The 12,799-nt window shown below is 41.7% G+C and overlaps 1 protein-coding gene across 3 annotated transcripts in view; it reads right to left on the reverse strand.

Moving 5' to 3' along the window:
- The window catches only part of eml3 (EMAP like 3), a 57,274-nt gene that overhangs the window by 3,248 nt on the left and 41,227 nt on the right, over positions 1-12,799 (reverse strand). For all 3 annotated transcript variants that reach the window (XM_078276360.1, XM_078276359.1, XM_078276361.1), the window contains 10 exons: positions 10,762-10,896; positions 10,253-10,391; positions 8,883-9,034; positions 8,643-8,768; positions 4,106-4,237; positions 3,881-3,948; positions 1,901-1,989; positions 1,641-1,738; positions 637-724; positions 461-559 (listed from right to left, as the gene is read on the reverse strand). In XM_078276360.1, coding sequence (XP_078132486.1) covers positions 461-559; positions 637-724; positions 1,641-1,738; positions 1,901-1,989; positions 3,881-3,948; positions 4,106-4,237; positions 8,643-8,768; positions 8,883-9,034; positions 10,253-10,391; positions 10,762-10,896 — 1,126 coding nt within the window. The remainder of the gene's footprint in view (positions 1-460; positions 560-636; positions 725-1,640; positions 1,739-1,900; positions 1,990-3,880; positions 3,949-4,105; positions 4,238-8,642; positions 8,769-8,882; positions 9,035-10,252; positions 10,392-10,761; positions 10,897-12,799) is intronic.

The raw sequence follows: 12,799 nt of genomic DNA on the forward strand, positions 1-12,799 counted from the left end.
CGCTTCACCTAAGTCGACTGCGAGGGTTTTTTCCAGAAAAGTAGCACTTTTTTTTCAACCTCAAAAAGACGCTCTGAGCTGCAGAAAAAAAAAAAAAAAAACACGTGGCGTCCGCGTTTAAAAAAAGCCTTCAGGACTTTTTGTTTTAAACACGGTTAACTCACCGCCAAGTGTGAGCATAGCCTAGAGCTGCAGCTAACAGTTATTTTCACTGTCGATTAATCTTTGGATCATTTTCTCGATTCATCGATAAGTCGTTTGCTCTGTAGCAGTCAGAAAAAGGCTGAAAAATGTCCATCAGTGTTTCCTCAAAGCCCAAGGTGACGTTCCCAAATTGTTTTGTCCACAACTCAAATATACTATTTAATCGAAGAATATACAACTAATCGATTAATCCTTGCAGCTCTAAAAATAACTGCGCATTATTTACGTGATAACACATGAAAGTAGAGTATCTCACCCATGACATGGAAGCCCAGCACACAGGTATAGGAGGCCCATTCTCTGTCTTTGCTCTCAAAGCGATTCCTCAGCAGTTTACACCCGGCTGCTATGTCCCCTGTCACAACACATTCATGGTCAGTACACAGTAGATTGTCATGCCGTCTGAGGATTTACATACTAATTGATACTTACAGTAAAGGATCTCATAGTCGCCTGAATTAGACATTATGTACTTTCCATCTTTGGACCAATCCAGGTGAGTTATGAAGCTGGAGTGGCCCTGATTGGACAGATAAATAGGCAGTGTCACATAATGCTCTATAACCGTTATGTAAAATGTTAGAGGATAAGGAGAGTGTTATTCTAGATTTTTCTTATTGTCAGCAAATCCCATGTTCACACCTGAAACCAACAGTGCGTTAGTCCGCATCTCAACACATTCTGCCGTTCCTAGGGAAGTGGCGAGGGGTGGTGGGGGTGTTGTTGTTGGAATGAATGAACAAATGACATCCTTTGTGTCTGATTGGCTTAAGAAAGAAATCTGAAGAAAACTGTCCAAAAATGTTTTACTTACTCAGATTTATTTCTCTTTCTGACTCTGTCAAACATAGCAAATAGATATGCAATGCCCAGTGGAAAGGAGATGCATTAGCCCCAGGTCTTGGGTCAGGTTTAGGTCTCATATTTGGCAGTTAAAGTTCAGCTGGACCACACATGGATAGGCGGATTAATCCACATTTGGTGTTCTAGTGAGTTTTTGGGGAAGCAGGATGGTGTATGTGAGATTGAGTCAAAATAAACTAAAGTGTGTGTGTGTGTGTGTGTGTGTGTGTGTGTGTGTTCATGGGGATGAAGGGCACCCAGGGCACGCACTCACTCACTCACTCACACACACACACACACACACACACACACACACACACACACACACACACACACACACACAATTCTTGTTAGTAGATACATTCATTGTTGGTTTGGGTCTGAACATAATAAGCTAAAAAGAAAAATATAAAATAGATGCAGACTTATATACTTATATACCTAAAATCTGGCAACATTCTTTACTTTGTTCAAAAAGAACTGAGTAGTTAGCATTAGCAGTGATGGACAGAACAGGCACAGAATAAAAAACACTTTCAGAAAGTCAGACTGCACCAAGAGAAAATCCAACAAATGGGGACATTTCGACTCACATTACATTTCCCAAAGCGGGTGTAGCGCCGGCCACTCTCTGTCACATTGTAGATGTAAATAAAGTTGTCATGGGATCCAACAGCTAGAAAGCTGCCATCTGAAAACACAAAAGGCCATTCATGCAGTTAAAGGGGATTTCCACAATATATTTCTCTTGAAGATTTATTTTCATTCAGTGCATTGGAATTTAGTTTAGGCTGATGTTTTGGCCTCTTCTTGTTGCATTATGATCATACTGAGAGTAGTTAAGACGTCTGACCTGGTGAGTATCTCATGACAGACAGCTGCTCGTTGCCATCGGTGGACTCAGAGACCACCTCTCTGGTCCGCAGGTCAAGGACCATCCACCTGTTAGTGTTACGGGGGATAGAGAGATCCATCACTAAAGACAACACACTGGACAGCAGGCAGCTCTTCAGTCACATCTATGTAATGGCATAGACCAGGGGTCAGCAACATGCCACCATTGGCACGCAGTAGCTCGACCAATGGCACATCAATAATTGTGCAAGAGAGTTTTTTGGAAATGTTCCAATTGGCATGTCAAATGACCTCTTTCACAGCAGGAGCACAACCTGTTTGTGTTGCCTTTTTCGCCCCCTTCTGCATTCCGCGAAAGACCCGCCGTACTCTGCCTCTGATTGGCTAGTACTCATTGCCTTCTTCACAGAATGCGGTGTGAAGGAAAAAAATAACACGGCCTGGCTTAATGCTGATATGGTACACATTAACAAGAACATTTTAAAATGGCACTTCATATTTAAAAAGGTTGCCGACCCCTGGCATTGACTACATGCCTTCTCTTCTGTAAGAGCCTATTAAGACCAGAAAAAGCGACCCGGCAGTGGGGGGTGTCACTGAAATGGCCCAATTGTTTTTCACGTCCTATTGTGTTATTTAACCCCCCCACAAGTAGACTCTATATTTTAGCAATTGTTGTTTTCCGTCAGACCGTCAATAGATCTCGACATTTCCAACCGCTCTTGAAGGCAGCTTCATTTCATGGAGAAAGAGAGAAAGAATAGAGACGGAGGGACTGTGCTTTGTTGTTGCAGGAAACAGTTAGCTGTTCCTGGGCAGTAAAGTGCTTGTGGTTTTTTTTTTTACCCTCATAGTGTTTAAATCCTTCATGTGGCAGCGATAAAGGCAATGGCGTTTCCCGTTTCCTGTACGGGACTCTCACACCGCCTCAAAACGACTGACCAGTCTGATCTCCAGTTACATGACTGGCCACCGCAGGGTTAAGTTGGGTTGCGTTTCTCCAAAAGTTGAATCCGTCTCAACTTTTCGCCGCAGGCCGCTGTGTGTTTTTTCAGCCCCCCCTCCCCATGTGCGGCCCCCACCACCACTGCCTAAACATACTACCCCCATTTTAAATGAATGGAAAGACTGCAACCTTCACCGGACCATCTGAGGACCGCCGCAGTTTACGTGAACACAGCCTAAATATAAACTAAGTTTCTTGCATTACATGGATCATTCAACATTTAGCTTTTTTTCTGAGAATGGGAAATTGACATTAACATTGGGTCTGCGTGTTAAAGCTGCACTTATCGATATTTCTATATTAACAATGTGTCATGTGTCTCTCGTAGTGGTGAACCCACAGAGAATTATCAACAACTCTATGTACAGTTCCTCTCCGCTCTCTTTTTCTATCTGAACATTCCCCTCTTAGAAACAAAGTGAACAAACCAATTCCCAAAGCTGTTTGCTATAAAATGTTAGGTTACACTTTACTTGAAAGTATCTACACAAGAGTGACATGACACGGTCATGAACGTGTCATAAACATTATAAACGTTTATGACATAGCGCTTCTTTTAGTAAGTGTCATTCGGTTTTTGTGGCCTCGTTAGAATGTTAGCTTCTCCGTGTTGCCAGATCTCGCGAGAGTTTGGTCCTGAGACAGGAACAGGTCTCAAACTAAGTTCATTTTCTCCTGATGTGTCCGTCTGAAAAATGCCAGTTTAGTGTCAGAATGTTCTGGAGATATGTGGCTTGTTGAAGAGTGGGTCCAATATTTACTTTGGTGACTATGGGGCGAAAGAATCGCTCTTAATCTGTGTCCACGTTCACTTCTCCCATTGGAATAAATACACTCTAGACCTGCTAGTCTCCTAAAGAGGCGTGGCGGTGGCGGAGCCCACGGGACATAGAGACAGGAAACTACTCTGAGTTGGGACATCTCGGTTCTAAACCGTTTCTGATTGCTCTAAGTGTATCGGTGCTGTATTACCTTCCTGTGCTGAGGCCGACTGAAACCACTGATCCATTTGGGCAGAAACCAGCACACAACCCATAATCCTGTCTCACACACACACACACACACACACACACACACACACACACACACACACAGTATGTGTGTCAGCACTGGAAGGAGAATCAATGTGTTTTATTCAAATATAAGGACTGTCAGTCCGCTGTGGAAAGAATTGAGTGCAGGATGGGTGTGTCCTACCTCCAGGGTGATGCACCAGTCCAGCTTGTGTTCCTCTGCATTCCACAAACACACCTGCCTGTCATGGCCACAGGTGATGAAGATGCTCTGAGAGGGGTGGGTAGCCAGCCCCCACATCTCATCTACGTGACCCTGAGACAGAGACAGAGACACACACACACACACACACACACACACACACACACACACAGAGTGAAACAACAACAACAGCAGTTTTTATCTCAGTATCAATGCTAGTTCAATGTGCTTTTGTAGATATCCCAAAAGCATCAGTTTCACTGCAACCATACTGTATATGGTACAGTGTATCGTCTCGTGCATCACAAGCACACACTCTGCAGGTGTGAATGTCCCAAAAAGACAAAGAACAAACAAATGTGTCCCTGACCACACTGTAGAACTTTTAGAGTGAAATTTCCCCCCAAATTTGGAAACAGTTTTAAGTTTCTTATCTTATTTTTCTTCATCAGACTCTCAACCCAGTTCCAGCCATATTATTATAAATGATCATACATACATATATATATATAAACATATATATATACACATATATATATATATACATACATATATATATATATACATACATATACATATATATATATATATATATATATATATATATATATACACACACACACATACATATATATATACACATATATATATATATACATACATATATATATATATACATACATATACATATATATATTAGTTGTGTGATTTCTTTTTTTCTCAGGGTTTATGATACATTTTTCAACTTTCAGCTTCAAATGTTTGCTTCTCATCTACGATTTAGTTTTTCAAATTGACAAAAAAAAAAAATTAACACTGAACACACTTTAAATATGTGGCTTAAATGTCTATAAGTTGTGCTTTATATTAAAGATGAGTTTGTTACATACAGTAAGAACAATCATGTTGTTCATTCTATCCAACATGTGAGCTTCTAAGGGCCTAGCAGGCCTTTAGACTTTGTGTTTGTGTTCTGTCTGGAAGTGGTTGCAGTTTCTCACAGATACAAATCAAATGTGGCCAGGAAGGCAAATTCCAGCGGTCAGTAGAGACATTGCTAAAATGCATTCTGGTGCCAGCTGCTGCCTTTAATCTGTTGGATCTAAACAGACCGAATAAATGTGGATACAAGATACTCAGGGATGAATTAACACATTCAAAGGACTCCCAATCGCTGTGTATTGTGTATGTGTCAAGTCATCCTCAATTGGCCATCATGTACAGAGTATACAGTCAAAAAACACATTGGAGCCTTACAGCCAAAACACACCGGGCAGCTATTTTTATTTCGGTGCCCATCTGTCCGTTCATATCGGGCGCGTCTGGCGTCTGCTCTATTTCTTGTATGATACGCGAGCGTATGTGTCAAGCCAGGCACGTCAGGGTAATCACATACAGAAAGACCACAGTGCAGCCAGATACTTTACAAAAATAAAACACATTCAAAATAAAACACCCAGGTTCATGGTGATTTGGGCTGTCTTGACTTCTCACAGCGAGACACGCAATCAGGCACACGGAAAGATAGACCGACGGACGGACAGAGAGCAGAGAGAGAGAGAGAGAGAGAGAGAGAGAGAGAGAGAGAGAGAGAGAGAGAGAGAGAGAGAGAGAGAGAGAGCCGAGAGGAGAAGGATCACTTTGTGACCGGTGCGTAGAAATTGTTTTCCTACTATGGCAATAGCAGCCCGATTGCTTGGGGTTAGGCATTGACCTCGAGTGGTTAAGGTTAGGATAGCCGATTGGTCAGGGGATAGGATCTGAACAAATCGCCTTACGTTACCTTGCGTAAGCATGGATGCCTGGCCAATAGTGTGTGTGTGAATTCTATTGATGGGCGGGTCTTGGCGTGGCCATAGTAGGATTTTTAAATCTGCGTCCGGTATGAATGGCCAGGCGCACGATCATTGACGTATATATAACGGACCAACAGATCCCGTGTCTCTGGACGGAGACCAGTGAAGGATATTAGAAGCACTTTCCCGGTGATGGCTGAGCGTTACTGAGCAGCCTCCAACTGAGAGAGACGACGTAAATGTGACGTGAGCAACCTGTCTGAAAGTTGGAAGTCTTCTGGTAGCTGTGCCAAGAGAAATCTCAATCATTCCCAATCTTACAGAGACAGAGAGCGTAGGTATATGTAAGGAGATAACATGGACACAGGCTAATTATTGCTAACTAAAATGATAGTTAACATTAGTAATTCAACTTAAACAGCTAATGTGAGACGAAACTGCCTGTGAGCTTCTCCTGTACTATACGGTAATTCCTCTACTGTGCGACAGTAAGTCTCGTGGTTATGACACAATCATTAGCCTATTTTTACAAAAGCGTCTGCTACGGAGGCATAACGTGAGATACAAGGTAATGGAGCCTTTTATACATTGTTGTGTTTCTTTAGAAATAAACAACGGACAAATGGAGTCTTTAAATGCTTCAGATGTAAAGTTATTCGCTGTCAAAGTGACACCAAAATGAATGGCAGTCAATGGGATGCTAACGGGGGGTGATGGCTTGGTAGCTTCAAAATGGCGCCATAAGAGGTTCAGGTTGTGAGGAGACGCTTACCCCCTTGCGCACGATCAGGCACGTATCTACGCTACGCCACACTAACTAACTAGCTAACTAACTAACTAACTTACGCGCCCGGTGTGTTCCAGCTGTTATCCTGAAATACAATGCCCCGGTTTACTGTGTCATGTAGTTTGAAGTTTACATAAATACATTTGCACAAAGATTGTTGTGGTGTGGATTGCCCAGTGTTGGCGGTGTCGCCTTCTCTCTAATATAGTGGATCTAGTTGGTACTTGGCTTGTGGTGCCAAAAAAAAAGAAGTCATGACAACTCACGCCAAAACTATCTAGATCAGGGGTCTCCAACAAGTAGCTCTCGAGCTAACGGTAGCTCGCGGATAGGTTGACAAACTGAGAGACAAATTTACCCCGATATTAAAAGTGAGGTAGCTAACTTTGTGGGCCATAGACGTGTAAAGTGGTCATTTTTTCTTGGACCGTGATGGGAATATTTTCAGTAATGTAGCTAACTACGTGGGTTAAAAGAACACCCTTAGATGAAGAAAGGTTGGAGACCCCTGATCTAGATTGATAAATAAATAGCACTACAGGTAAGAGGAAAATATGTATTTAGAATTTTTGGGGGGAACTGTCCCTTTTAAAGTTACAATCCTTAAGATTTCCATGAAATCAAACCCAATTTTTGATACTATTCACGAGGCCTGTACTACGAATCAAGATCATCATGCCCTGGATTTACTTCAGTTACCCGGCTTCACCTAACCTAACAACCATGGTCCAGCATAAGCTGTGTCACTACGCTGGTTAACAACTAGTTCAACCAACCCAGGGTTTCCCAATCCAGCGACGCATAAGAGAGAGGCGGTGTTTGCACAGCACGACCAATCGCAAACATCTACCAGAGCTGCATATTTTACATAAGAAGAGCAAACTATAATACATAAATATGAAAAACACAGACACGGTTTTACAGGCAAAAGGCAACACAACAACAGCTGGCAAAAAAAAAAAGCTGACTTTTTTTTTTGCCATCTTTCCTTCATTTACAGTAAATGTGTAAATTAGAAGACTTATCAATATCACTTCCCCCATCAGTCAGGACCAAGATCTGACCATAATTACACTTGTGCTTTCCATAAACTGTCGTTGCTTCAGCCTATTATATTACCAGTTGCAACCCTGGTAGTGGTAAGCAATTGTGAGAGCAAATAAAAAATATAAAAACATAATTCTGACCGATGTGTGGCATTGGCAACACACGGCTCAAGAGGCCGACAAACAGCCTATACGCAACTCCCTCCACTGAAGATCTAGATCTTTCATAAAAATACCCATCAGGCAATGTTAACGGGGTTGTCGCTCTCTAAATGTTTTAACTTTTCTGAGCCCACGTCTGTCTGTCTGTCTGTCTGTCTCTCTCTCTCTCTCTCTCTCTCTGTGCTCTGAGCTCCACTGATCTTCTAAGAACGGTGACACCATTATCAACCGGGTATTGATTGGTCAGTAGACGGTGCTTTAACCCGGTAACAAGTGATCCACCGTCGTGATACACAAAACCCTGGGTTGAACCTGAAGTTACCTCATTAACGCCAAATCTTGCTTCGTAGTACAGGCCTCTGGTCAGCATTTTCAGTATTTACACTCAGCGCTGACCATGATCATTCATTACAAAATGTGTCTACAAAACAACATTAAAAACAACGTATCTGAAATAGGTCGGCCATTTGCAGCATTTAATCAGATCACGGTTGTTCATGACATGATGGAAAAATATTCATTATTCTAGATAACATAATAATTGACCGGCATCCTTCATTGTTTGGTTGCACTGTAAACACATACACCAGCTGCTCTGAGTATTTGCTGAAGTATTAAACTGCACTTGATGTTACCACCGTCCCCTTAATATTGGTACAGTACATACAGTACATACAAGATCTTTAAAAACATGTCAATGCTAATGTACAACTGCATTATTAACATACCTGCACTATGGCCACAAATCCGTCTGAGAAGGTGCCTCTGAGGATGGCATTACGGGTTGTACCAACTAATAGTTCCTCCCCGTCCACATCTGCAATGGTACGGACTGCTCCATAATTCTCTGGAATCTTGATACATAAATAAGCGCATTAATCGACACGCCTTTCCCTCTTGTTTGAATGTAACTTGACAGAGCCCTCCACCGGCAGCATCACACCCGCACACATACAGCTGTGGTTCACCTCACACTCTCTCTCAGGTGCCAGGTCGGCGCTCCAGCGGACGATCTTGCGGTCTTTCCCTCCTCCACTGAGCAGAGAGCCGCCCTGCAGGGAGCACAGGGTGAACACGCTGCCTTCATGGGCTCTGGTCTGTTTCATGATCTGGAAGGTCTCTGCGGGAAATTAAGCTGGTTTATCAGTGAGCATGCTTACATGCACTCGAATATTTCACTATTATTCCGAATATGAACATTTTATACGGCTCATGTTAACAGCACATTTAGTTGGGATATTCCGAATAAGGCCTTTTTCAGAATATAGCATTTTCTGTAACACTTTACTTGAAGGTATCTACATAAGAGTGACATGTACGTTTACATCAGTGTGTATGGTGACAAATGTATGTTTTCAGGGTCCTTCCGGGTTCAAATTTGAGCTCTTCATCTAGTTTTGTTAATCAAACTGACTAAACATTACACTTTAGACCAGGGGTCTTCAACGCTTTTTAAGCCAAGGACCCCTTAACTGAAAGAGAGATGGAGCAGGGACCCCCTACTACATATATTGTTTAAAAGTGAGTTGCATAACAAACTGGGCCTACAAATAATGTGTAGGACGTCCTAAAGCCTTTATACATACCTCTTTAGTGCATAGAATACTAAACTATTAAAATAGCCTTTGGCATGGTTTTATAAATCATGTTTTAATGTTAAAACATACATGTGGAAGACTATTTTAGGGACTACTATAGGCCAGTAAGCCTATCATCAGTGGGGATTTATATTTGCTAATATGTTAGATTCACGTTAAGACTTTTTTTTTAAAGCTCCAATGTGTAGGGATTTCTCCCATCTAGCGTTGAGATCATATATCTCAATCAACTCTCTCGCACCACGCAGGGTGGTTGAAGAAAAAGACTCCTGTTCCTGATTTTGAATACGTGTGGTCCTCCATGTTTCCTTCTTCAGACTTGCCGGGGCCGGGAAGCTACGATACCCGTTAGCAGCTTTAGCAGCAGCTGTGAGTTTATAATGTGACAGTGAAAACACGAAAGGCGGAGCAGTATGTCCTGTATGTCCCTTACCGGCTAACGTATCTCAAGATGGAGCATGAATATGGAGCGTCTACCACAGTTCATGCGAACGCAAATGTGAAATTTCAAGCTAATAGGAATACTTGGAATTGATAGTGGCGGTAAATATTCATGGAAAAAAGGACAAGTTTGTGAACGGGCAACACAGATTTTGATAATGAACAACTAAACACGTTACACACTGGACCTTTAAACTTCAGAAATGAAGATTAATTTGGTGGCCCCCCCTGCATTGACTCTGAGGACCCCCTAGGGGTCCCGGACCCCCTGTTGAAGTATATTAATCTACAGCACTGACCTTTGGCTCCTTTACCGAGCGTTTTGACATCTGCAGCGGACTTTCCCCACGTCAGGATGTTTCCTTCAGAGTCCCCGGTCAGAACATCTCCAGTCAGACTGAACACAAAGCACTGGATGAACTTGGGCTTCTTGTATTTCTGAAAAGATTGTTTTTAGAACAATAATTTGATACACTGTTAGTACTGGTGTAAAAATAAACATTTGCTTTACACATTTGAGCAGTTTCCCTTTAAATCAGACGTACTTCTTAGATTAGTCTAGAATGTAAATGTCTCTTTTGAATGTGTATAATATTTGCATTCACATTGTTACTCTGTGTTTCACTTCTCTTCCTTTATGCTCATTGCTTCTCTGTTTGGCCTCAAACTGAGGAAGCTGCCAACTTCATTTTGTAGTGCTTACTCGTGCTCAGACAATAAGGGAACTGAAATGAATTGAAAGATATAGAATATTGACAAAACGATTTTTGTTTTTTTTTGCTGTCAGGATAGAGTGACTGTGTCTTACTCCAAAGATGCCTTGTTTCTTGGTGAACTGTCCTGCGCTGAGCGTCCAGAAGTAGACGTGGGATTTGCCGCAGGTGATGATGTTGGCGCTTTCGCTTGGGTTAAACTCCACAGCGAACACAGCTTCGTTGGTATTCTAGAAACACGACACACAAACACATGTTCAGCACGGTTATAAATCTGCTCCTCTGGCAAAAAAATGGGAGGAACATGGGGGCTTCATTTTTTATAAAAAAAAAGGACCATAGGAGTCAAATCAACCATCAAAACATCTTAGGCAGAGACTGGCAGAGCTGTAACAAGTCCAAATGTTGCTGTACAATTAATTGTCTCCGAAATAATTGCAATTAACAACATAATCGTCTCTATGAAGTAAAGAAGTAATGAAGTAAACCACGTCTCTTTATTATCACAAAACAAGATGTCCGGAGTTGCTATGGCAACAAGTGACAGCTGCCGCTAGCATAGTTTCAGCTACACAGTCCGACCAATAATCACTTATATAATTACCATTTGGCACAGCTAAACAAAATGAACAATTTCCATCAACAGTCAAAGCCCTTACCCCTTACATTTTCAACGTTTTCTGCACTTTCCCCCTCCCCCCCCCACTACCACCAGTATACACTTACACCAACTTGTTACCACTTATTTTTAAACTCATTTTTGGATTTTATAGTCAATAAACCTCATGTATCCTTTATAAAATGTTATCTAAATGCAGAAAGTCTACATTATTATGACTGATAGTTAAGATCAGGGGATGTTTATGGATAATCAAATGTTTTTGACAAAGTTTAGTCAAAAATGGATTAAAATTGAACTGATCCTGACTTTTACTTGTGAAGAGCGTTTCATGGAAGCATCTGTGTTACCTTTAGGCAATTTGGTTGAAAGAAACCCAAATTTCTGATGTAGAAACTTTGAAAACGTGGACAACAGGAGGGTTAAACAAAACAAAAAACGCAATCATAAAAAAATTGCAAATGGACAGTTATCTAATAATTGTTACAGGTCTAGCTACTGTAAATGTAGGCTACTTTTAAAATGCCATATTGTCCCTCTGGGCTCACCAAAACGGACGTAAAAGCATATTAACCATTCACTGCACGTGATCGCTAGTAAACATATTACATCTTTGATGTCATTTTTCAGTTTTTCAAGAATCGGTTTAGGAATCGGAATCGTTTTAAAAGTATTCTGCATCGTAATCGTAAAAATCCAAACGATACCCAACCCTAGTTGTCACTAGCCTACCAGTCACAAAACGGCTCTCTGGTGAACCACAAGGTAACTTTCAAATACAACTAAACATAATCATTTTCCAATGAAAAAATCACAGAAACAAACTCAAACTCAGCCTCCTTTCCATCCCTGAACCCACTGTACACTACTGGACCTGTTCAGGACCACATGACAGCCAAAGTTAGGCAGTTGTTTGCCAACACCGTAGCATGTTAGTCGCAACAACGTCATAATGCGCAAAGGTAATAATATATCAGATTTTGTTTCTGCTTGTTCCGCTGCCCAGATGTAGTAAAAAACAACAACAATGGCAGCTTTAAGTTAAATGTGTATATTGTCATATTTTCTAAAAGAACTCCAAAGATCTATGAAGGATTTTATTTTCTTGAGGTGTCTTCTGCTGCCAGGCACAGACACACAAAATGCACACACACTACAGTGGCAGGTCTTTGGTTACCATGTGTACAGTACGTACAGAAAGTACAGAAGCATCATTTCTACACAAAAAGCTCCATTCATGGCTGTGCTGTAAAGTGGCATATGGACTATTCCACTGCCTTGGAGACGGGAGGTGGGGGTATAATTATCTGGTTCCTGGTGGATGAACTCGTGTGTTTGTACAGCGTGGGTCAGCACTGAGCTGCCCCTCCCACACTGAACCATGTACGCTGGACGCAAGGATCCATAAAACACAAGTTCTCACACAAGCCCATTACATTTTGGACTTGAGAGGATATGCACCCGCCTATGCATTCCCACTGCTGCATTAGAGATCACACACACACACACACACA

The sequence above is a fragment of the Sander vitreus genome, chromosome 19, assembly GCF_031162955.1.
Source record: "Sander vitreus isolate 19-12246 chromosome 19, sanVit1, whole genome shotgun sequence".
NCBI classification, from domain to species: domain Eukaryota; kingdom Metazoa; phylum Chordata; class Actinopteri; order Perciformes; family Percidae; genus Sander; species Sander vitreus.